General features: G+C 42.7%; 1 protein-coding gene across 1 annotated transcript in view; it reads right to left on the bottom strand.

The window, feature by feature from the left end:
• The window catches only part of SMCHD1 (structural maintenance of chromosomes flexible hinge domain containing 1), a 75,383-nt gene extending 64,248 nt beyond the window's left edge, over positions 1-11,135 (bottom strand). Inside the window, exon 1 of the mRNA XM_027675844.1 lies at positions 10,701-11,135. Within this exon, the coding sequence (XP_027531645.1) occupies positions 10,701-10,880 (180 nt within the window). The 5' untranslated portion in view covers positions 10,881-11,135. The remainder of the gene's footprint in view (positions 1-10,700) is intronic.
• Between the last annotated feature and the right edge of the window lie 15,501 nt (positions 11,136-26,636).

Here is a 26,636-nt window from a genome sequence, read left to right as displayed (position 1 = left end):
TAAACAACGTTTGGTCATATGTTTCATTTCTCGCTAAGATTTGTGCACGTAAGAGACAACACGATATCTTCTGTTGACTTCGTAACAAGCTCAGGTTTACCTGCTGAGCCCTTTTCAGCCTAGCATTGTGCCCTTTTCCAAATAAGCACTGACAATGCACAAAACTTGATAAAATTCACTAAATAACAACAGTACATTCAGATTCTTAATCTGTTGGTTATTCTATGATCACTGTCTAGACGCATGACCACAAGCTAGCTTTTCGTGTCACCAAAATCTTGAAGAGCACAATACAATCACTATACTCAGAAATGCTTCTGCACATTCACGATGATAGCATGTTTGGAGGTTAGTGTATTAAAACAGCTAAGCAGAAAGATTTTATCTGTTTGGATAGAAAAGAAAAGACTTCAAGGAAAAAATAGAGACAACCTTCAAATTAATCCACAAGCTAGGAGAGGTAGATGTGTGAAAAGGCAGGGATCCCTAAGCTATTGGTTACATACGATCACTACATGCAAACGCAAGAGTTAAAATGTTACAAAGATTAACAGCTATGTGCATACAGAAGAGGAAGGCCAACTAAAACCTATAAAGTATAATTATATCAATGAACCAAAATTTGAATATTCGGGGAAAACAACCATAGCTGTTGACTAAAAGCCAAACTGGTTGCTAAACCACACTGAGAGTACGCTGCAGGGCTTTGATGTCAGAAAGCTGTAGCGACGACCAGTGCGAGAGGAGGCCATCAACTGTCCTGAGCCAGTCATGACCAGTGCCAGATGGCTCTCAAACTACACATCCAAATTTCAACCAGAGGGGTACATGATGCTCCTGCTCAAATTTATCGGGGTAGAAACAGAAGAGACAAATGAGAAAGAATAGAGGAGATGTAGAGGACACATTGCATGGACCTCCATGTTCTTCACACCAGAGCAGGGATGGCCCCAAAGGCATTGAGGCCTGTGGAGGACCCATGTCAGGGCAGGCAATTTCCCTTCTCTGTCTTCCTACTCTCACAAGGCTGTGGCCTATGGACAACCCTCCATAGTGGGAAAAAACCCAGTAAAAAGCATGGAGGAGGAGCAGAAGCAGAATAAAGCCCTGTAAATGGCCCTGACACTCACACCACCTGTTGCATCACCAAAGGAATTGGGATTGAGCAAGCGTTGTGTATTGGGAAAACAAGGGTAGCTTAGACTAGAAAGGGGGGAAAAAAAGGTTTATGACAGAAGATGAGCTTGGAGAAGAAGAAGGAAAAGCATTTACCTAAGTGTTTAATGGCCCCCTCAATCAATAAGCAAAAATTTGTGTTAACTGGCAGTAAGTCAAATTAAGAAAAAAAATCCCTGAGTCAAGCCTGTTTTACACATGGCAGGATACCAGTCCTTACACCCATGGAATGGTACCTAAGGAAAAAAAGCTGTCTTCGTACAAACAAAAGCAGTCTGGAGCGTCATCTATGCTTCATGTTAAATAAATAAAGCTAACAGCTCTCAATTTGTTGGTAGCTATTTATGACATGAGATTAGTATACTGCTAAAAGAGTTTGAGACAGCCACATGAATGCGCCATGCCCAACAAGCTCTCAGCAGAACAATTTACAGGTAAGATACATGAAAGTGTGAGGGAACTGTGATATCTCTAACCCTTTAATCTGAATCAAGAAGCAAGGTTCAATTTATATACTTGCTTCAGTCACAGGTTTTCTTTACAAACTAAAAAGAAAACCAAACTCAAAACAAAACACAAGCCCACAAATCACAGATAACTCATAAGCAGCAAAAACTCCTTCAAATAGACCTCCATTTCTTTTCTCTTCCACATATTAGCACATAAGCACAAAACCAAGTTTTGTTGCTACTTTATCTGCACCTGGCTACTAAGCCAACTAAAACACTTAACATGAAGTTAACATAGATTTCACCTCTAGATTTACTATCTGCCTTGGAAAAGGTGTTCAACAAGCGAATATTTAGCTTTGTGTGTACTGTCACAGTTTGCAGTCACATGAATAGGCTTGCAGTGGTAAGTGAAGGAGAAATAACATGCTGTAAACACAGAATCATTGGTCTGCTTCTTCTGGTCCTACAGTCTATTACCATAGAATAATAATTTCTGGTGGTGACTTTTCAAACTGAAGGAATGGAACACTCCATTAAGACAGAGGTCAAACAGTGAAATCAAAACTACAGTATCTTTATAGAAGACATTTAACCCCTTGCAATCCAAACTTTTCCAAAACAAAGTTGTTTCCTACAATAAGCAACTTCTGCACCCTTAAAATGCTGTCTCCTTCTACAGTAACCAACCCAAACAGGCAGATGCATAAGAATGATGTGAAGAACTGATCCCAGAGCTTGATGATGTAGTCAAAGGATAACAAGAGACTTAACAGCCACAGTTATCTTCCTCCAAGTGGCATCTAGCCCAGAAGTATTTTTCTGGCTAAGAGAACAGTACTGCCAACACAAAACTCCTAAAGGGGACCTGAATTGTATCAGTTAAATGTAAAGAAATCTCGCAATGTCATTTTCAATGCTGTCCTTCATAGATAGTTACTTAGCTACCCAACATTACAAAAAAAACAATACAGCTTTTTCAGTATTTCACATTGATCGAGCAGCTCCTTTGCAGAAACTTGTTCTGGAATCTGGAGAAATGAAGCCAATTCAAACTCTGAGAGGCCTGTAGCCTTCTGTAACTTTGCATGGGATTAACTAAATATCCCACACTATTTGCCAAGTTGCCATCTGAACAATATACATTTATCAGTTAGCTATCCCACTTTATGCCACATCAAAAAGAGTTACCAGTCAAAATTGAGAGATTTTATATAGCAACAAATGGATGAAATGGTAGTACACATTTACAGAAAAGGACTTCACTCTCAAATCACAGACTTTCAAACCAAGAACTGTCTTTCAGTAATGCTTATTGTGGTGGTTTGAAACTCCCAAGGATCTAATTTTTAAGTTCAAGCCCCCCTCCCACAGTCTGCCCCTGTGAGAGGGTTTAGTGATGGTATGGACTTGATATCTTTTTCACTTCATGTGGAGAGTTTTCAGACAAAACACAACCATTCGTTATTGGGGGAAGGGAAAAAATATTTACAAGGGTTTATTTACTCACACCTATATATATATATATATATTTACATTGAATTAAATTCCTCTTTTCCTTCAATAAAAGTCCAAGAAGGAAAGAGAAAAGTCTTTCTGTCACTGCACAGGCCACAGTTCCTTCGTTTCAGTTTTTTGTGGCACTGGTTAGTGTCCTTCATTTTCCTAAGGCAGCAGATATAAGTATGGCAGTCAGGAGTTTGGTTCTTACTTTGTGGAAATTCCAACCCTGAGCCCGAGCCTTCGGGGGATCTCCCTGTAGATCTTCACTCCTCTTGGGGTAGAACATTGAAGGCAGCTTTCAGTTCAGTCTTACCAAAGCTCTTTTGCTCTGTCTCAGACTCCCAGCACAATAGAAGCAGCAGCAGCAGCAGCAGAGGGCACGGGCACCTCCTCCGCACTCTGTCCTGGTTGAGTTCTCAGGACGACTTCAGGTTTCTCGGCTCTTTTCTCCCTCTCTCTAGCTGCTGCTGCATTTTGGGACTCCCTAAAGGTTTGGAAGTCCACCCCTGCTCCTCAGCAGGTGTCTGAGTTTTGGGAAAGTAACACAGTCTTACCCCAAACCAGCTCCGTTGAGCCTTCCTCTGCCTCGTTGCAGCTCTCCCTCCTGCAGGAACATCTCTGCGTCTTTCAGCTGGCTTCATGTTATCTTGTTGCTACTGGCTATCTCCTTGGCTTTCAGCCATCGCTGTGTCTGTTCAGGACTGCTCCGCTGCCGCTTTCAATGTTTTCTGCCGCTGCCGATAGCAAGGAAATCTTCCCACCTCTTGATCACAGGACCCAGTCCAGCTTTGACACTACATCGGGTCTCTCGTAGCCTCAGTTGGGGCTGTGGGCTCTTGGCCCCCAGAGGGGGCCCACCGGCCCCCTGCCTCCTCGTGGTTCAGATCATGGCTACCCAACTACTAAAAAACTACCTCACCACCTTCTCTTCCGTTGCTGTGGGTATGTAATTTCCGTAGGGCGCATATGAACCTTTGATTGGTCCAGTATTATCAGTGGGGCAAACCATTACTGCCCCAGAGAAAAGGTTTTTCAAACCACCACACTTATGGATACTGAGATATTTGTATTGTCTCTCCATTATTCATATAATCAGATATATTAAGGTAATTAATAAATACAAAATCATTACAAATTACAAATACAAAAACTAAGACCTAAAAAGATTAAGTGGAGACAAAGACCTTGCTGGAAGTCAGTTGGAACAACTGTATTGAACTCTTAAGAATGCTAATCAAATAAACTTTTCCAGTCCATTCTTAGGTCAGTTAGTCTCAACATGATGACACTCTGCTGAGAATCTGTTATCAAGGATCTGGGGCTAAGCACTCATGGTAGCAAGGCAAGCATGACAACAATTATCTCTAATCATAACACGATTGATCTTTCCGAATATCCGAACACAAACTTAATATATAACATCTTTGGACACCAACAAAAAGGGGATCCAAAAGTCTCCAAAAAAAACAGTTGAAATAAAAAAAAAAAGACAGAAATTATTTCTAAGCATTTCATGGAGTTCAAAACAAAAAATTGTATGTTACAGAAATAGAAGAACAGGAGCCAGTATCTTCTGGGCAGATGGTCACTAGAGACAACCTACAGACAAAAACAAGCAGTGAACACTAATGTTTTATAATATTTTTCAACAATCCTTTATTGACAGAGCCATCTCCATCTAAAGATTAAATTACAGCATTTGCAGAACTTGAGGGGCCTTGTCCTCTGTCCTACTTAAAAGTTTCACTACTATAAGAAGCTCCATTGATATGCTTCTAAATATTTACAAAAAGTAATCAATGAAACATGTTAAGAAGTGAACAGATGGTTCAAAAGAAACACTTAGAACATTGCTATGTAATAGATTCAGTAATATAATAAAATTTTATGAGGTATCTTAAAGCTTTACCATATTTTTTTTGAAAACCAGAGAGAAAAAGAAGAGAGGGAAATTGCATGACACAAGACAGCTACAGAAGCCACAAGCATATATCTATAAAATTTTGTCCAGAACGGTTGTTAACTCAGTCATCTTTTCAAGATTTGCAACATATAACTAGCAGAAAGAAGCCTGGGACCCCAGAATGTCTGCAAAGAGCTGTGCTGTCATTACTAGACTTATTCCAAGTCTAGACAACCATAGTAACTTCCATGAGACCTTCACAAACTGTTGTGTCTAAAAGCACAATCAGAAATGTTCATGAGTGTAGCTATCGGCCAAAATTTTGACATCAACTCATTGTAAGCTTCCACCACCAAAATACTTTGTATGGCACCACTTGTTAAAGTAACAAGAATTCAAAATTTTGCTCTTCAAAAGCAAAAAGTACTCAGTCGCATCTAAAAGCTTCACTTGCGTAACTAATCCTAAAGAGTGCAGATATTCTGCATCTGACTGTATTGCCAACACTCAAATTTGACCAAGAACTTAAAGGCCATACAGCTTTCCAAATCAATCACCACACCATAAAGCAGTATCTAAGTGTACCAAGGTATGCAAACTGCATCCTTCTTCCCACGAAACGTCCGCAGAGATGCTATACACAAGAATTTCAGTGAAGTCTGAAATACAATGTGATAGTTTTGGAAAAAACAATGTCGCTGCATCTTACATATATCTTATAGTACCTGTAACAGTTTCTTTAAAAATCAAGGAAAAATTTGCTTTGTGTATGCACAGTACATTTAAAATGTATCTATTTTTAATTTCTGGTTATACAGAATTGCTAAAATTGAGTAAACAAATATAGGCTTTATAATACAAAAATATAATTATTTTAAGATGGACTGATTTCATCATTAGGAATGGAAGTACTTCTACTGAGTGTTTATCAGAATGATGTTTTAGTCAGTAATCTAAATACCTCTAAATACATCTATCAGTTACTCTTTGGTGATACAAATTTTGCAGAAGTTGCTAATATTTTTTCTTTAATTCCAGATAATTTAATTATACATTATTTATTAGGCATTGGTAAGCAAATATTCACCAAAAATGTACACTTATTTCTCAAGTTTCTACTACACCTATGCTTATTGTCCCTACTGCATCTTAATGAATATCCTTTTTTGCCTCGGCTTATTGAGACACTGAAATTTATTTGCGTGGACTGGCAAAAAAAAATCTATTACAATGGGAAGCTCAACATAAGATGTGACAAAAGATTAAAAGCAAAAAAAAATTGGTTTATTGTGATACCTGATTTTTGAGTATTTACTTCAATTACAGATATTTACTTTCAATACAGATTATAGATCTATAATTTTTTCACACAAGGAGGTCGCAGCAATGATGAAAACTTTCAAGAGAATTAAAGAAGTATCTACAGATGTATTCAGCTCCTATTTAAGTAGTAACACTAATCTTAGTACATTAAACTCTCTTCAGACTGGTACTTCACCTCAAAGACTCTCAAAAAACCCTTCACATACAGCAGAAGTTTTGTGCAGTTTTCAGCACAGACACCTTTCTGCTTTAAAAGGACTGTGGTCTAAGTGCTTGGAAGGATTCCTGCCAGCTTAGCAACAAAATGAAATGTTCCAGCTTCACTGTGTACCTGGACAACGTGAACAAGGGATCTAGGATTAGCTGTCAACAGTTTAGCTCCATTCTACTCATCGCCAATACTTATTTTTGAATTATATTCTAAATATCAGGACAAGCAGTGGGGCTTTGACCTAACAGAAGACAATAGGAAGGTGCACAAGAAATGGTATTGCCAAGAAGAGGCAAAACACGGTATTTAATTCACTTATTCACCTTAAAACTTCATGGTTCTTCACACTGAAATTATATGACTGCTTCATATATGCTCAACAGAGCTCAAATGGAATAATCAGGCTAACATCACTTTTAATTAGGAGATTTCTGCTTTAGGATTGACCTTGTAAGGATGAAGAATGAAGACTATATATGCTTCAGCTTCTTTTATAAGATTTTTTTTTCTAAATATTCCCCCAACACTGAGAATGAAAAGCTAATTTATCAGTATATAAAGCCACATCCAACAACATTGCCACACATTAACTTGTTGTCAGGGGACAGTAAAAAAATATTTGCTTCAAATATACCCCAAAAGTTTCAAAAATAAATAAAGAATATTTCAGTAATAATGGAGAAATATTTTATACGACAACAGACAGCGAGGACATGCATCAGCTCCTAAACCAACCTCTCAAGTGGCAGAAATAGTTCTTTTCTACACAAACAGGAAAATATCTTCTTTCTGCATTATGCAAAAACAATAAGTCTCAGAAGCAGCAGGCCAAGATCATGCCTTCATCACATACTGCAGTCAGGTTTAATTTCACTTTTTTTTCAAGATTTACCCTCTCCTTTGACTCCTACATATCCAGTTATATCCATAGGAATTCTCTTATGCCACAGGAAGATGTTCACAGCAGAAATAGTTTGCAAAGCCTAGCCATGATGATGATGATGAGTTCCAACAGCTTAATATTTCCAGCATCCTTGTCAGACATGACCAGCCCCATAGCCCAGACTGGCAGACTGGAAAACACCTATGCACCTTTGTTGGTATAGCAGCATCACTCAGTTGTATGACAAACTTCCAATGAAAGTCAATTTAAAGCTGGGCCTGTGTTGAGGTTGAGGCACCAGACATGGTAGATGTGGGAACAACACTGTTACATATGTGGCATTTTCCTTATCAAGCAGACAGATCGTCTCTAACAGCTTTAATTGGAGAAGGATGAATATAACAATCCACTTCATCTTAATCTGAATCAACTGAAAATTTGCTTAACAAAAGAATCTTTCTTTCTGAACTTTCATCACTTCTCTGACACATTTTCAGCACCATGAAGTGAGGAAAGTCTGTCCCAGCCAGGTGAACCCATTTATCCATCACCTTTTTCATGAAAGTAGTTAATTGCAACTTTCAAATTGGGGAACTTAGGAGTACAACACTCCAAGAAACACACACAATGCACAAAGCTCCCAGGGGCACTGAGATGCCAGAATGTTCTTCCAGAAGTCTAAGGAGAACCTGTACACTGTTGATGTGGGAGACACCAGATATCAAACTTCTCAGACCTCTGTCTGTCCACTTTTCACTGTACCAGCATTTACTGGTCATGTCAAACCACTTGTCTCAGCATCCTTTCAGAGTCAGATGATGAAAGCTCCAAGGTGCAGAGACTCACCACACTGAAACGAGCAGTAAAAGACTCATCTCTGACTGCACTTACACACAGTCAACACATTATTGGAGAAGTCTTTTCTCCAAGTGAATGATCACTTGAGGGTTTTGGTGCATAACTTCATAAGAGCACAGATTCTATTACCCAAAACAGCTACAGGACTGTTGACAACTATTATGGTGTTAACACTGAAAAAAACTATACTTGAAAAATTTTACTTTCATAGGCATCAAACACACCACGGTCTGCTTTGCAGCACCAGACTTTTCAAATGCTATGCTGCACATCTGAGCAGTCTGCTCAATGGCAAATTACTGCCTTCACAATGTCAATACACTTTTCAGACAACAAACCCCTGAAGCTGTTTGTACCCAAGATTTGTCACAGCTGGTGATGATGGCTTATTTCTGTATAAGACTGCAAATATCCCAAAAGCTCTGTGAACTACTGAACACCATGAAGATGCATGGAAACACAAATCACTCGAGTGCACAGCATATACATAAAAATCATGAAAACACTCTGTTGCATATAACAAATTGCAAATTAGTGTTAAACTCAGCGAATCCATTAATTACAAAAGAAAGAAAAGAAAAAAAATGGGTTAATCATCCACATATTTGCCTTGACTACTGAAAATATTATTCTGAAGTATTCTTGCAATTCATCTGCTATGTAGAGTTGTGATGGGATCCATTAAGACAAGTCTTGGAGAAAATAATGTAATACTCATAATTTCTCATAGGAGATACAAACCTTTAGAAGGCCATGAACCCACCCCCACCGTCTAACTTCTCAGAATGTTACACTGCATGAAGTGTACTAATTTCTTTATTCCATTTTACTAGTTGTTTCTTCCAGTCTTCTGAACTTCAGTGGTGCTGATCAGACCAAGGAATGTGCTAACACTCCATAGCCAGGTGACTTCTGCGTATAGAATCATAAAGGTTGGAAAAGACCTCCATGATCATCAAGTCCAACCTTGAACAAATAAACCCACACTTACTAAACTATACCGCGAAAAGCCATGTCTACACGTTTTCTGAACACTTCCAGGGAAGGTGACTCCATCTTAAATAGCAGTACAGATTCAGTGCCTCTATCAGAATATGGATATGCCATTTTTGACACTGAAATAGATGAACTATGCAAGGAGCAGGTAATTATACGTGACAGCTATTCCTGCTGACATTGATAACCCAAAGTTTCCATTGCAGTAGGAAACTATTACATTAAACACTATATTATTTGTTCATTTATTATATTTATTTATTTACATATTTTAATAAATATGTTAATGTTATATTTTATACATTCTATTTATATACTCTTGTCATTATATACATTGTATGTTATATTACTATACATGAAATTAATTATATGCATTATAGGTAGAATTATTACATAAAGTTATACTTGTATAATATTATAGAAAAATATTCTATTTATTTAAATATAAAATATACATTTATTATATCCTATCTATATATGAACTATATAATTTATACCCTAAAGAACAAAGTGCAAATTACACTGGATAAAGAAACTAAAATAAACGTTTTATCAGGCTAAATTATTGCAATCTACAGCTTATTTTCCCGTGGATTTCACAAGACAAAACATGCAGGCAGCTAACAGGTCTATGACATTTATTACTCCCTAAGAAAACGAAACCATTACAGAAGACGGGGGATGCCCATTGGTATCACCAGCAAACTACAGCAAACAGCCCGTAGGCAGAAAGGAATCTCCACCTCCAAGAAATGTGAAGACGGAATAAGTTTCGTTTCGTTTCGCGAAACGAAGGGAAAGAAAACTGAAAGGACGCGCGACAAAGCAATGGACCAGCCAGACAAAGTATTTAAACGGCAGTCACCGCTGGGGGCTTCGGAGAGACAGTCACTGCGCTATGGATGGGAAACGATCGGCGTTTATCGCCAACACCTTGGACAGCACAAACAGAATCGCAGACTCAAATAGGTCGGAAAAGACCTCTGAGATCACCGAGTCCCACCAGGGGCCGAGGAACACCATCCCTCCTGGCAGCACCCTCCGAGGTGCAGCACCGCGCCCGCCGCCGCCGCTGCCCGCGCGGGGGCGCTCGGGGCCCGCCCGCCGCTTTCCCGCGGCTTTCTCGCCCGCCGCCAGGGGCTGCTCCCCGCGCGCCTCCCGCCGCCGCCCCGTACTGCCGTCCCGCTCCCTGCGGGAGAGGGGACACTGAGGGGGCGGCTGCAGGCTCTCCCCCACGCCCGCCCACCTGTGCCGGCAACAAAGTTGGCGGTGAGGCGGAGGACGCGGCGGCCCCCCGGCAGGCAGCGGAGGGTGCGACGCCCCCGGCCGCCCCACAGTCCCCGCGCCACCGGGAGCCTCGACGCCGCCATGCCCGCCACCGCCCGCCCCGCCGCGTACCTGGCACACGGCGCTGCGGAAGGCGCGGTAATTGTCCTTGCCGTAGCTGAGCACTTTCTCGTCCGGGTCTGCCTGCTCCCGGCGCCGGTCGAAGAGGAACACGGTGCGGTCCCCGTTGCCGCGAGGGGTCAGCAGCGCCGGCCTGCGAGGTGAGCGGCTGCTTCCCGCTACCGCTGCCATGTTGGGGAGCCGAGCGGACGGAAACCGTCCCGCTGCGATGGCGGCGCCAGCGGCTCCCACTGCCGCGCCCGCGAGCGCCCCCACCTGGCGCAGCGCAACCCGGCCGGGGAAGGAGGAGGCGGAGCCGGGCGGGAGGCCCGGGTAGGAGTCGCTGCGGAGCCCCGGAAGGGGAGAGAAACGGAGAAAAGGCGGCGGTGGCAGCGCTGCCCGCGGTTCGGGGTGGGGCCAGGCGGGAGGGAGCGGCCTGGAACCGCAGGCTTCGCTTTGGCGCCGCGACCTCCGAACGATTTGGTGCCCTCTGCCTCGCGCCACTTCCGTTGCCGCCGCCGGGCGGGGCGGGAGCGGGGGCGGGGGCCGGTGCTGCTTCCCCCGGCGCGGCCGCGGGAGGCGCAGGCGGGTCGGACGGTGGGACCGCGTGCCACGACCGGCCCGGCGCGCGGCTGTGCCAGGGAGAGGCTGGATCTTGCTGTGAGTGCGGCAGTTTGGCTTCAGCCCGGAGGCGTGAAGTCCCGCTTCGTGTGCCTTAAAACTAAATCCAGATCCCAACGTTGTTGTTTCACAGAATCGGTGAGATCGGAAGGGACCATAGTTGGGTCATCTGGTCCAACCTCCCTGCTCAGTCTAGGTCATCCCAGAGCACAAGGCACAGGATTCCATCCAGACAGTTCTGGAATACCTTCAGTGAGGGAGACTCCACAACCTCTCTGGGCAGTCTGGTCCAATGCTTGGTCATCCGCACAGTAAAGAAGTTCTTCCTCACGTTCAGGTGGACATTCTTGTGGATAAGTTTCTGCCTGTTGCCTCTTGTCCTATTGCTTGGCACCACTGAGAAGAGCCTGGCTCCATCTTCTGGACACGCTGGCTTCAGATATTTCCATACATTGATAAGGTCCCCTCTCAGTCAGCTCTCTTCAAGACTGAACAGGGCCAGCTCCCTCAGCCTGTCCTTGTAAGAGAGATGCTCCAGTCCATTGACCATCCTTGTAGCCCTGTGCTGGACCTGCTCCAGGAGCTCCATGTCCTTCTTGTACCGAGGATCCCAGAACTGGACACAGCACTCCAGAAGTGGCCTCACTAGTGCTGAGCAGAGGGGCAGGATCACCTCCCTCAACCTACTGGCAATGCTATTCCTAATGCACCCCAGGATTCTGTTGACCTTGGCCACAAGTGCACACTGCTGGATCATGGACAGCTTGTTGTCTACTGGGATCCCCAGGTCCTTCTCCACAGAGCTGATTTCCAGGAGGTCAGACCCCAACCTGTACTGGTGCCTGTGGTTCTTCCCCAGATGCAGGACCCTGCACTTGCCTTTGTAGAATTTCAGAAGGTTCTCTGCCCATCTCTCCAACCTGTCAAGGTCCCTCCAAAGGGCTGCACAGCACTCTGGGGTATTGGCCACTTCTCCCTGTTTTGTACCTGAGTAGGCACTCCATGCCCTCAGGCAAGTCGCTGATGAATAAGTCAAACAAAATTGGTCCCAGTATTGAACCTTGGGAGACACCACTAGTGACAGGCCTCTAACTAGACCCTGTGCCACCAATTATGACCCTCTGAGATCTGCCACTTACCCAGTTCACAATCCACCCCACTGTCCACTCATCCAACCCACACTTCTTGACTTTCCCTATGAGGATGTTGTGAGACACAGTGTCAAAAGCCTTGCTGACATCAAGGTAGACACTGCTGACAATATCCACTGCTCTCCCCTCATCCATCCAGGTAGTTGTTTCATTGTAAAAGGCCATCACGTTGGTGAAACATGACTTACCTTTAGTGAGCCCTTGTTGACTACTCTGCATCACCTTGTCTTTCATGTGGGCAGGGATGGCCTCCAGAATAGGATGCTCCATCACCTTTCCAGGGATTGAGGTGAGGCTGACTGGCTGCTAGTTCCCTGGATTCTCCTCCTTGCTGTTTTGAAGACCAGGGTGACATCTGCTTTCTTCCAGTTCTCAGGCACCTCTCCTCATCTCCATGACCTTTCAAAGATGATCATGAGTGGCCTGGCTATGATGTCCATCAGTGCTCTCGGCATTTGTGGATGCATCCTGTCAAGGCCCATGGACTTGTGGATGTTGAATTTGTTTAGGTGTTTGCGGCAGAAGTCCCTCACTCAGCACCCTTTTCGGCGAATGAATCCACGGGAGACAGACTTTGTCCAGGCAGAACTCTCTTGTAACTTTATTACTCTGTTTATGTACAGAATAATGGTCCAAGCTATCAAGCCAGGCCAGATTTTACTTATCTGCACTCATTCCACACAGACACTCGCGTGGCTGCCTTCAGCCACAAAGAACAATCATACTTCAAGTGGCTTTCCAGCTTGACCTTGCAATTCTTTTCAGTTCAGAGTGTACCCTGGGAAACAACCCTTGAAAACAAAGGGATCCAGGAGGGATGGACATGCTTCAAGAAGGAAGTCTTGAAAGCACAGGAGCAGGCTGTCCCAGTGTGCCAAAAGGCAAGCTGGCGGGGAAGACGACCAGTCTGGCTGAACAGGGAGATTTTGAAGGAAATTACGGTAAAAAAAAGAGCCTACCGATTATGGAAAAAAGGGCTGTCTACTCGGGAAGAGTTTAGGAATATAGTTAGGTCATGTAGAAAGAAAATTAGAGAGACGAAGGCACAGCTTGAACTCAATCTATTCACTTCTGTTAGGGATAACAAAAAGTCTTTCTACAGATACATCAGTAGCAAAAGGAGGGGCAAGGAAAACCTCCGTTCTTTATTGGACGTGGGCAGGAATATAGTTATCAAAGATGAGGAAAAGGCTGAGCTATTTAACATCTTCTTTACCTCAGTTTTCAACAGTTAGACAGGTTGTCCTGAGGACAGCTGGCTTCTGGAGCTTGTAGACAGAGATAAGAAGCTGAATAGCCTCCCAATAATCCAGGAAGAAACAGTTTGCGACGTGCTGAGCCCACTTGGATCTCCACAAGTCTATGGGATCAGATGGGATCCACCCAAGGGTGATGAGGAAGCTGGCAGAAGAGCTCGCCAAGCCTCTCTCCATCATCTACCAACAGTCCTGGCTCACTGGGGAGATCCCAGATGATTGGAAATTGGCAAATGTCACACCCATCCACAAAAAGGGCCAGAAGGAGGACCTGGGAAACTACAGGCCCGTCAGCCTGACCTCAGTGCCTGGCAAGGTTATGGAGCAGATCATCCTAAGTGCAATCACACAGCACCTACAGGATGGACAAGGGATCAGATCCAGCCAGCAGGGGTTTAGGAAGGGCAGGTCCTGTCTGACCAACCTGATCTCCTTTTATGATCAGATGACCCACCTGGTGGATGAGGGGAAGGCTGTGGATGTGGTCTATCTGGACTTCAGCAAAGTCTTTGACACCATCTCCCGCAGCATACTCCTGAAAAAGCTGGCAGCCCAGAGCTTGGACAGGGGCACTCTGTGCTGGGTTAGGAACTGGCTGGAGAGCCGGGCCCAGAGAGTGGTGGTGAATGGTGCTGCATCCAGTTGGCAGCCGGTCACTAGTGGCATCCCCCAGGGATCAGTGTTGGGCCCAGTCCTGTTTAATATCTTTAGTGATGATCTGGATGAGGGGATTGAGTCCATCATCAGCAAATTTGCAGATGACACTAAATTGGGGAGGCGTGTTGATCAGCTGGAAGGCAGGAGCGCTCTGCAGAGGGACCTGGATAGGCTGGAGAGTTGGGCTGATTCCAATGGGATGAGGTTCAACAAGGCCAAGTGCCGGCTCCTGCACTTTGGCCACAATAACCCCCTGCAGCACTACAGGCTGGGCACAGATTGGCTGGAGAGCAGCCAGGCAGAAAGGGACCTGGGAGTTTGGATTGACAGGAAGCTGAACATGAGCCAGCAGTGTACCCAGGTGGCCAAGAAGGCCAATGGCATCCTGGCCTCTATCAGGAACAGCATGGCCAACAGGTCCAGGGAAGTGATTCTTCCCCTGGACTCAGCGCTGGTGAGACCACTCCTTGAGTACTGTGTCCAGTTCTGGGCCCCTCAGTTCAGGAAGGATATTGAGGTGCTGGAGCAGGTCCAGAGAAGAGCAACGAGGCTGGTGAAGGGACTTGAGCACAAGACCTATGAGGAGAGGCTGAGGGAGCTGGGGTTGTTTAGCCTGGAGAAGAAGAGGCTCAGGGGAGACCTCATCACTCTCTACAACTCCCTGAAAGGAGGTTGTAGCCAGGTGGGGGTTGGTCTCTTTTCCCAGGCAGCTCTCAGTAAGACAAGAGGGCATGGTCTTAAGCTCTTCCAGGGGAGGTTTAGGTTAGATATTAGGAAGAAATTCTTTACAGAGAGGGTAATCAGGCATTGGAATGAGCTGCCCAGGGAAGTGGTGGATTCTTGGTCCCTGGAGGTAACGCAGCCCAGCTAGGGAAGTTCACTCAGGGTTTGACACAGGTTGTAGGTTGGAAAGGAGTGAACCACTTTATTAAAATGGCTCCCCCTTTTATAGGGGAGCTCGAATAACTTTCCAGAGTATGATAAACAAGGGGAGGAGTTGTGGGAAAGAAGAACAACGATTGGGTGCAGAACATGAGGGGAGGGATTACAATAGAATATGCATAAGAAGGGAGTGAAACTCTTGTGGGATCAAAGCATTGTAAAATTCGGGGGCAGGAATAAACCATCAGTTTAAAACATTAAGACAAACATTAACCTGTGATTTCTCTCCATTTAACAGTTTCAGTTAGACAAGTCCATTATCTTAGATCCAATCCTCTTCTTCTGCGATCTCCTTCAATGCTGCAGTCCAGCGCTGGTAGGCTTTTCTCTCTAATTCTTCGGAGTCCTCATCCACATGGAGGTTTTTAAGATGAGACTGGATGTGGCATTTAGTGCCATGGTCTAGTAACCACGGTGGTAGTGGATCATTTTTGGACTTGATGATCTCAGAGGTCCCTTCCAACCTGGCTGATTCTATGATTGTTCACATTAGAGTTTTCCAGTCCCAAGGTACCATAGAATTACTAGAAGCAATCATTTCTACCAACTCCAGTGTGAAAGGACTTTGAATGCTATTTTCCGTTACAGATTTTTTCAATTCCTTGAATATTGGATATGGAACTGGCTCATGTGTAGGAGGCTGATTCGCATAGTAAACCGCAGGGAAAGCGAAAGATAAATCCCCTTGCTTTAATGCTTCCTCGGTACAGAATTTCACAACTGTTTTTGCCGTGTGTCAAATATGTTCATCAGCATCATTAACCCACTTATTCGCAAAGTCAATAAGAGGGGAGGGGGTGCCATAGTGGGCATGGAATACAGATTTTTGGATTTCTCATTATCCGCTAACAATGTCTGCATAGGCATAAGGAGAGGGCATAAATCAGTCCCATACCAGGATTTACGAGTCTTGGATCAAAAGGATTTACATCAGGACCATCGTCTTTAACATTTTTCTCTTCGGACAAATTACAAACATGTTCCCTATCGTCCCCCTGTTCACCCTGTTTTTCAAGAACTCTTTCTGCAGGTTGCAACTGAGACGATGCTGTAAAAATAAATCACCAAGTCACTAAAAATTCATCTGCAATGTCAAGTCCCATTTGTTTCATAGCTTGTAAATGTTCACCAACACATTCCCATATTTTACTATTAAATGAACCTTATTCCGGGAACCAATTACAATTACTTTTTACTCATAATAATAGGGAAGTCACCTGCCTGTCACTTAAACAATACGCTGAAGATTTTAAAATCTGCTGCAAAACTCGAAATTACAACTCATGTTCAATAGAAGCAGTCTGCCCCATCACTAACACAACCCTGCAACTCCTTTTTCAACAAGTGCCGCTGTGCTCTATTCTGATAGAGCTATGGCCACACAAAAAAAAAACGCCCCCCTTTTATTATATATTTTTTTCTATTTCCTTTTCTCTTCCTCTCTTTTTCTGTTTTTTCCTTTGCCTTTTTTTTTCTTCTCTACTCACCTGTCATGTTGTGCGTTCACCACAGTGCAGAAAAATGACTCACACGGGGCACCAGTTGCGGCAAAAGTCCCTCACTCAGCACCCTTTTTGGAGAATGAATCCACAGGAAACAGATTTTATCCAGGCAGAACTCTCTTGTAACTTTATTACTCCGTTTATGTACAGAATAATGGTCCAAGCTATCAAGCCAGGCCAGATTTTACTTATCTACACACATTCCACACAGACACTCGCGTGGCTGCCTTCAGCCACAAAGAACAATCCATGCTTCAAGCGGCTTTCCAGCTTGACCTTGCAATTCTTTTCACACGCACACTAATCTTAGCTCTGGCTCGCTCAGGACCACAATATTTTTGCTTTAATATTTTCTTCTTCTATCATCCAGATGGCTGGTGTTGTCTTGTTTAGCTGCTCCTACAGGTGTTCTCTGACCCAATCCTCCTTGACCAAGGGAAGGCCTTTGTCCCAATATTTATTTATCCTGGTCTCCTGGGTCAGAGATCTCTGAGAGCTGGTCTTATCAGTGAAGACTGATGCAAAGAAGGCATTCAATAACTCTGCTTTCTCTGTGTCCTCTACTATCAGGGTCCTCTCCCTGTTAACTAATGGGCCCACATTATCCTTTGTTTTCTTTTTGTTATTTATGTATTTGAAAAAGCCCTTTTTTTTTATCCTTGACATCCTTGGCCAGATTTGATTCTAGATGGGCCTTGTCCTTTCTAGTCTCATTTCTACTTACTCTGACCACCCCTCTATATTCACTCCAAATAGCCTCATTCTACTTCCATCTCCTTGTACTTAAGTAATGACACAAGTTCTTTATTCATTCACAGAGGTTTCTTGTGCCCTTGGCCCTATTTCTTCCTCTTTGAGATGCATTATTCTTGAGCTTGAAGGAAGTGATCCTTGAATATCGACAAATGCTCTTGGATGCCTCTTACCTGCAGGGCCCGCTCCCATGGGATTCTTCCAAGAAGATCCATGAAGAGGCTAAAGTTAGCTCTCCTGAAGTCTGTGGTCATAATCTTGCTTGCTAAATTCATAATCTTACTCTTGTTGTTTATTCTTTTAAGTGTAAACATTGAAAAGAATAAACCTTTTCCTCCTCTGAAAGAGCTGCTGTCTTGTCTTCAGTCTTAAAAATCAAATTTTTATAGAAACTTAATTAAACCCCCATATATAATAAAAAGTTCTTGGGCTTTTGTATATGCAAACCCCTCATGACTTTTGTATTGTGTTAAGATGGTAAGACTAGAGTAGCTGCAAAACTGCAGTTGAAATAATTCAAGAAATATGTAGAGTCTTCACAGCCTTTACGGAACCAGCAAAACACACTTGTCAGCCAACTGTCCGGATCTTTTGATTTGTCATTTGTTGTAGTGTAGACTAATAGTAAACTAGCTTAGAGAAAGAAATTCAATTATCATGGTTTGTGCATTTAGGTCACCCGAAGGTGCAGCTTATGCTCCAGATGGGGTTAACTCAGAGAAACTGAATGTGTTCAGAGTTTTGTGTGCTGTCATTATACTTGCATTCATTCTTCCATGCTGCATGGTGTTCTTGCATTCCGAGTTTCTGCACAGCCTTTCAGGACTGCCAATTGAGATAACCCTTCTGAGGAGTTTCCTCAGTATTTGCTGACATTTCTGAAAGAGGTCTCTGGTCTAAGAATACATAAATGTCATAAGTGTAAACATTTTTATTCATAGTCACTCTTTAATTTGAGGGTGACATTTTCATTGTCTGATACAGCTACTTGTACAAATGGAGCTCTAGAAGACATAGGTGTCTGGACATTCTGATCTTTGACCTTCAGGCCCTCTAGAAAGATTATATCTTGCCCTCAACTCTGAATTGCCTGTTCACTGACCTCTCATTTAGCAGTGCTCAAAGTGTATGTGTAGTTTTCTTTGGATAGGAATAGGAAATGAAAGCGAAAACTGTCCAAAGGAACACAGTCATCCTTTTGTGTGCTCTGTCCTGCTTGTCTAGAGAAGGTGCAAAAAGGAATCCGCACAAGAGTGCAGCTGCATCTGTATTAAGGACTCTTAGCTTTGAGGAAAGGATTGTCATGGCATGTAGGGGAGGTCTGTAAAATAGTGGAGGTGATCAATGAGTAATAAAAAAATCATGTCATGCAAGACAAAGAAAAGATCTCTAATCATCAAGTCCAACCATTAACCTACCACTGGCATCTTCACCACTAAACCATATCCCCAAGTGCCACATCCACACACCTTTTGAGAACTTCCAAGAACTGTGATTCTGCCACTTCCCTGGGCAACTTTTTCCAATGCTTAACCACCCTTTTAGTGAAGAAATTCTCCCTGATGTCCAATCTGTCCTCTTGTCCTGTCACTTGTTGCCTGCGAGAAGACATCGACCGCCACCTCACCACAATCTCCTTGCAGGTGGTTGTAGAGAGCTATAAGGTCCCCCCAAGCCTCCTTTTCTCCAGGCTAAAAAACCCCAGCTCCTCAGCTGCTCCATGTAAGGCTTGTGCTCCAGATCCTTCACTAGCTTTGTTGCCCTTCTCTGGACATGCTTCAGCACTTTAATGTCTTTCTTGGAGTGAGGGGCCCAGAACTGGGTACAGGATTCAAGGTGCAGCCTCACCAGTGCTGAGTACAGGGGGACGATCCCTTTCCAAGTCCTGCTGGCCACACAATTTCTGATCCAAGCCAGGATGCCATTGGCCTTCTTGGCCACCTGGGCACACTGCTGGCTAATTTTCAGCTGGCTGTTGACCAGCACCCTCAGGTTGTTTTCCACTGGGCAACTTTCCAGTAATTCTGCTCCCAGCCTGTAGCGTGGCACAGGGTCATTGTGACCCACGTGCAGGACCTTGACCTTGTTGAACCTCATGCAGCCTGCCCTCTTCAGAGCCTTCCTGCCCTCCAGTACATCAACACTCGTGCCCAACTTGGTGTTGTCTGCAAAGTGACTGAGGGTGCACTTAATTACCTGCATTGTTGATGAAGATATTAAACAGGACTGGCCCCAACACTGAGCCCTGAGGAACACCACTTGTGACCAAACACCATTTGGATGCAACTCCACCACACTCTGGGCCCATTTACACTATAACAAAGCAAATTGCCTAGTGGAACTGAGCAGTGGGGAGTTTGGTGAGAACAAAGAACATTTGTACTACCTGGTTAAGAGGTGAAGGGGTCTCTTGAGAGTTTTTATATAGGCTGTGACTCAGAGCCCCTTTTTGGAAGACTGCATCAAATCTCACTACTTTATGACTTTGTTAAACAGAATTTTGTTTTTCAGTGTACTTGTGTTTCTAGCCTTGAGACAGCACTTTCATTTTAGAATGTTAACTACTTTGGAAAAAAACTTGGTGAATTTTTCCAACTAGTTTCAAAATTAATATGGCAAGGGGGGAGGGATGGTTCTACCTAAAATGCAGGCATGCACTTACATAAAAGTAAGTTCCTCACTATTCAGCCTATCTGCAAGCTGGTTTAAAGAGTTCCTGCAGTTGCACAGTTTTAATTCTGGAGTATGAAGTATTTTGTTCTAGTAACAACTGAGTAATAATTTTCAGTCCTCATGGGAAAGAACTTTCTTTGCTGGAAAAAAGAAGATTGTTTATATACATCTACTGGACTTTTAAAGTCAGGTGTCATGTAATTTTTCAAAATTAGTAGTAGCAGTAGAGTAACCAATACTTTGTTCATATTGCCATTTGATATTTTAGATGATGCTCAGGAATGCGTGTGTGTCCATGAGGATGCATTTATCATTATGTCTTGCCTGTATCTAATTTTTTCAATCAAGGAATAAATTAAATATCTAATTTCTTTTTTTATTAAGGGCCAAGTTCCAGCCTGGACATTTTTAAATAGTAAATATTTTGTATACACATAATGAAAATTCACTAGGAGAAAGTGCACAGCCCCTCTAGTAGGGCTTGCTCCAGTGGCAGAGTCTATTGAGTGATACTGGATGCTACTGCCTACATATGCTCTGTAGGTACAAAACTACAAACTCCAAATGATCTAAGAAAAAGGGCTGCTCCTCCTTAAAGTTAACAAAGGTTTTATATGTAAGAAGGGGAGCCTGTGGCATCTTATGTTTAGAACTCTGTGGACCTTTGACCTGATCTGTTAGAAAAAGTACCTTAGTGAGAATCCCTGAGGTGTGAAACAAAAGAATGTCGTTACTTGAACCACTAAGGTGTGAAACCACCGTGCCATTATTCAGAAAACCAAACCATCTGAGAGACAGAAACCAAAGAATATAAATAAACAGTGAATTGTCATCATAACATGCAAACTAAGGTAGAAGTGGAGAAGTTACTGAAGTGCTCTCTGGTAATTTTTTTTCATTTGCTTCTCAGTAACTTGACCAAAATTAGTAAGCAACTAAAGTGACAAAAGTTTGTGAAACACAATCAAGCTGAGAGGACTGTAAGCACAGTCCATGGTTCTGAAATATCTGACCAACGTGATAACAGATTAAATTATATTTTTAAAAATTGAAGGCAACTGAGGGAGAGATGGTGAAGGAGGGGAAAGGACAACAAACCATTAGTTCAACATCCTGTAGTCCAAATTAACTCTGTCACCTCGGCTTTGTGAGTAAAACTCATGTAAACTCCCACTGTTCATTGTGTACTTCATTAAAAAAATACAATGTGACATGCTCATTTAAAATCCAATGGAAACAATGGCTCTGAGGACTCTGATGATAGGGTATAACAAATTGTGGAAAGTGTGCCTGAGATGACTGGGATTTCCAAACAAAAAAATATTATAGTTAAAAGTATAAAAATAGGAAAAATAATCAGGAACTTCTCGTCTATCTCATGAAGAAAGAAGGAAGGATATGGAGTTATATTAAAAATGTGCAGAACTGATAGGAAGACCCACTTTTCATAGAGCATTTTGCTGAATGATGGAATATGTTTTCATGTAATGAGAATTAATAATTTAGTAAGATTTAAAACCATTTGTTCTTCATATGAATAGAAAGGAAATAAGGACTAGAAAAATTAAGATTATTTTCAGGAGAATACAAATCATATATTTTGGCCTTAGAATAAAATATCCAGATATTATAGCCAAATATGATTGATAGCAATCCACTGCACCTTGTGAGTCCCAGTCTCAAGTCTCTTCTGGGAAAAGAAGATGTACCAAATCTTAAAAACTTCCTTCCTCTGTGAGACAAAGGAACACGAATGATTCTTGAAGAAATACATAAAAACATATCTGACAAATGCACATTTGGAGAAAACACAGTTTTTGATTTGCAGAAAGGCTGTTGGAGCATGAGATTAATGTCTTCAAGCGTTAATATTCTAACAGAACACTGTTGATGTTCTTATTGCAAAGATTTTTAAGATCATGTCCGAAGAAGTCTCTCCAACCACACTCTTAAAAGACTGGAAATACATCATTCTCTCCTGTAAGATGTGTTAGAAATAGGAAAACTTCATAAATACATTGTCACAGAAAAGGTCCAACAACCTGGGTAGGACACCATGCTTTTCCATTCAAGTTGCTATTGCTGCTGTGTAGTCTTACTTGAGTATCTTCCAAGCTTTTTGTAGCTGAGCATCATTACTATTTCTTTTTCTCTGGAAGGCTGCTTCCTCCCTTTACTGTTCCTGTTTCCTTGGCTTTTGGCATTGTTTTCCAACCCTTCCCTTTCCCCGGCCCCTTTCTCCTGAACCATCAAGGAGTGCTTTTATCACCAGCTCCAGTAGCAGTGGCACCATGGGCTCCAAGCAAGGCCAGGCAAGACCAGTTGAGGGCTTAGTTATTTAAATGTCTCTGCATGGCACTGCCCCATACTCCAGATTTTGGGATGGTGAGACTGTAACCAATCCATTTTTGCTGTGAGTGTGTTTTGCCATGCAGAGATTCTGCAAGCATGTATCAGAGTTTTTCTTGTAGCATACACAAAAGACAGGTGGAATTTAAGGAGCTTCTAGGCTAAACATTTGTGTTCTCAGCACTCCTGATAAAACACCTAAGGAATAGATTATGAAGATTCACTCAACTGGTCGCTGGAAAAGATAATTAATGCTGAATTGCCATTCCCTGATTTCTTGTTTATACGCTTACAATTCTCTATCTTTCAAGTTAGTGATTTTCCTCTTAAAAACCTACACTTGTCTGAACAGTGCAACCTCTGATTGTAGTTTTCCCTTTCTTATCTTACATAACTCAACTCTGCAGCTTTCCTTACGACCTTTACAACTGATGGCCTGAACCTTGGGAGGGTGAGAGGACAGTAAGTCACGATTCAGTACTAGTCAAGCAGAGCCCATTGTTTTCTGTCCTCTCTGCACTTCAAATGTAATGTAAGGCCCATTGCTAATTAAGATAATTAGAATTAGTAACTCCAGATGCTCTTTTCCAGGCAGAATAGCCTTTCTTTTCAGCTGGGCACACCAATAGTAGCACATGACTGTGCTGGTGTTCAGTGTTCTTAAAAGGGCCAAGTGGGTTCTACCAATACAAGGGAATTCACTATTCTGAATACTGGTAGGAAAAGTGAGACAAAATTACATTCATCTTGCTTGTTTCAAAATATATAGACACATTCCATCATGACCCGTCTTTCCTTCTGCTTTGGAGTCTTGCCAGACTGATAAATGTGACTGTAGAGGTGAAATTGGAATAACATACAATATGTCTTCTAAATCTTAGCCCTGTGCAAAGGGTTCTTGAGACTAAAATGCTGATCATATAAGACATTACCAATTAAAACTGTGGTCTCATGCATGAGGTGCAAGGGAAACCCTGTAGAGACCACACGGAGCTATTGATAAGAACTTCTGGAGTAGAGGGACAATGCAGGCAATCATCCCGTAGATGGACATGTAATCCTGTCTACCTCAGGCAAATACTGGGACTGGTAGACCCTTATGATATCCTTGATCCTTAGTGTGGGGAGTTTTACTCCACCCTTAGTGTTTGTCTGTCACTGCCCCAGGAAAGCCGAGACCCTTGTGCCCAATCAGTCTGTGTCCTGTTATGGGGACCCTTCACAGAACAGTCCTGCTGGATCAAAGGGCGATTTGACTGGCTTATTCAGGGACACACACCAACAGCATAACAGAGACCCCTCAGTGGGTCTTCCCACTATTCAAGTGTGTTACCTGCTGCCAGCAACTGCTAGCCCCTGGGAAGGACCACCACTAACAGGTTACAGAATAACACTCTTTAGCAATACAAAATTGTGACAGATCGAAGATTGCCAGTGATAATATCTGACTGCAAAAACATATTTAAGGCAGTAATCTCAAGCTCTAATCCCAGTAAAAGTATTCAGTGCTTGTACAGTTCTTACCCAACAGGTGTCCCTATGGGGGAGAAGACAGGTTCAGCCCATCAACTGATCCCAGCAGTTGTGATGGATTCTTCCCTAAGTTTTCCCCCATTCTCAACTTCTATACTATTTGTTTATGTTTAGGTGGAGCTTGAGTGACTTTAGTCATAAATACCTTTGTTGCTGATTGGTGTAAAATTCTCTCTGCTTTTAAAGATACAGTAAAAAAAATACAGGGGGCATGCCTAGTGGGGGGTGGCTGCACCTTGGAGGTGAGTAACTTTGGGATGGAGGTGTGCATTAATATTACAATTAGGCTTTAATGAACCAAGTTCATCCGAGGAGAGATTTTGCCACAGTTGCTGGCTCGGCAGCAGGACATCTTTTCCTATCTCCCTTGATTGACAGGTGGTATGCAGGTTATCAGCTGCAAAGTACCATGGAGTCCCCCTCCCTGCAAGGATTTCCACAGAGCCTGGCTGCAGTGTCTCCGCTCCGCTCCACTCTACATTCCATCTCCCTTAGCAGATGCTTGCTGTTGTGTGGGAAAGTGCAGTGGAGCACATGGACTGCATTCCATCCAAGGTGCAGCAGCTGCATTTTACCCTATAATTTCTGTACTGTTAAAACTTCTTTTGGGATGTGAATAGAACTTCTCAGTTTCCTCTAATTTTTACCCCCAGCCATCTTCCCACAACCAGTGTGCACAAAAGGTCCACTCTCCAGAGGGCAGTAGTGCATAACAGATGTGGCATCTGTTATGTCTAGAAAAATCCTGTAAACAGATCCAGTTCTACCAGAAAAGCCTGTAAAATTAAGGTTTCCTCAGGCTGACTGATCAGTCTCTGCCAATCACCTGATATGGGACTGAAGATGTCACTGCACTTCCCTTAGATATGACATTGGCTAAGGCATTGATAGTCCCTCATCCTCTGAGGGCTGTGTGAGTCTTCTGTGCTTCTTCCATTCCTTAAAAAGGAATGAATACCACCCAAAAAGTAAAATCCTAATGAAGACACAATAGTCCTATATGGTGGAGAACTTTGCAAGGAAAAAGACAATACACAATTTTATCATGCCGGGAACCTTTCATAGCCAAAAAAATGTGGAGAGCAAGTATTGAAAAACCAGGTCAATTCCCTGTTCTAAAATACTGCCAAAAGAGGAAGGTTAACTGACTCTAAAGGACACACTAAGATTTCCAGTATTAAAGCAAAACAGCGCTCTCAAGAGAAGAGTGGAAAGTTAATACATAGTCTCTTCAGATACTTTGCAGTGCTCAAAATACCTGCATACCAAATAATCTGTAGAGAAGGCATACGCAAGTAGTACCCTCATTTACAAAATCTCCATTGCTTTGCATAGTCACTTGGCATGACAGACCACAGTCTTTCCTTTTTACTGTAGAGCTTCCAACTGAGGGAGTTCCCCCTCTTATTAGTGAAAAGGGAATATATTCACCTATAGGCCTTGTCTTCTTTTGTATTCTTTCCAAAAGTAAGATAAAAATACATACATGAATCTCCAATTCTACCACAAAAGTTGGAGCAGAGATGAGAACTCCCATTAAAGGCCAAAGCAGACAAAGTAATAGTATCACAGAACACCAGAGAACATATTGTTATCTAGCTCAGAACTAAAGGCTTGCATAGGCATGCACTACTGGACATTGGCAGAAACAATGAGAATGGTCCAAGTAGCCTCATACAAGTGAGCTGAGCAGCCACTGCACATTTAAAGCCTTAGCAGACTCAGGTTGCACCAGGGAAGGCTGAGATTGGCCATTAGGAAAAATTCCTTCACGGAAAGGGTTGTCAAGCATTGGAACTGGCTGCCCAGGGAAGCAGTTGTCCATGTGGCACTTAGGGACATGAGTTAGTGGTGGACTCAGCTGTGTGGGGTTAATGGTTGGACTCAATGAACTTAGAAGCCCTTTCCAACAGGAGTGATTCTATATGATGTGCTCAAGAAGTACTCCAAAAAACCCCCACAAAACTACCACATTCTTGACAGTGATGAGAGTTTCCGAACAAAGCTATAGACAGAGTTGCTATCATGCTTCTACAGTGTCAAGTGGTTTTTGGTTGTTTTGTTCTGTTTGTTTTTGTTTGTTTTGGGGGTTTGTTTGTTTGGGTTTTTAATAGCTAATAAAATAAAAAAAGGCAGATCAAAGAGTGGTCATATAAAGGAAATAGTCCTTTAATGCTTAAAATAGGAAAAGGCTGGTTGGGAAGTTTAATGTCAGAAGTATACCACATAAATAATTGTCGAAGCAGCTTGGCCCTATGCTTCTTAGAGTTTTCTAAAAGCCACCTATTTTTTCAAAAGAAGTTAAGACAATTTTTATTCCTCTGAAACTTATAGGAATAAGATGTTTCTGTATTTTGTTTTTCCTCTACACAATGCATGTTTAACAGCAAGGATAGCCAGGGAATTAGTATCTGCTGCTGAGATAACTACCTAGTTCCACTAGAAAAGTCAAATTAATTGGGTTTTTATGTCTTATTTCTATACTTGCAGTAAGAATCCATCCTTCATAGG

The sequence above is a fragment of the Neopelma chrysocephalum genome, unplaced genomic scaffold, assembly GCF_003984885.1.
Source record: "Neopelma chrysocephalum unplaced genomic scaffold, ASM398488v2 Primary Assembly neopelma1_22, whole genome shotgun sequence".
NCBI classification, from domain to species: Eukaryota; Metazoa; Chordata; class Aves; order Passeriformes; family Pipridae; genus Neopelma; species Neopelma chrysocephalum.
The sequence above is the reverse complement of the archived record's forward strand: the minus strand, read 5'-3'. Positions and strand labels throughout refer to the sequence as shown.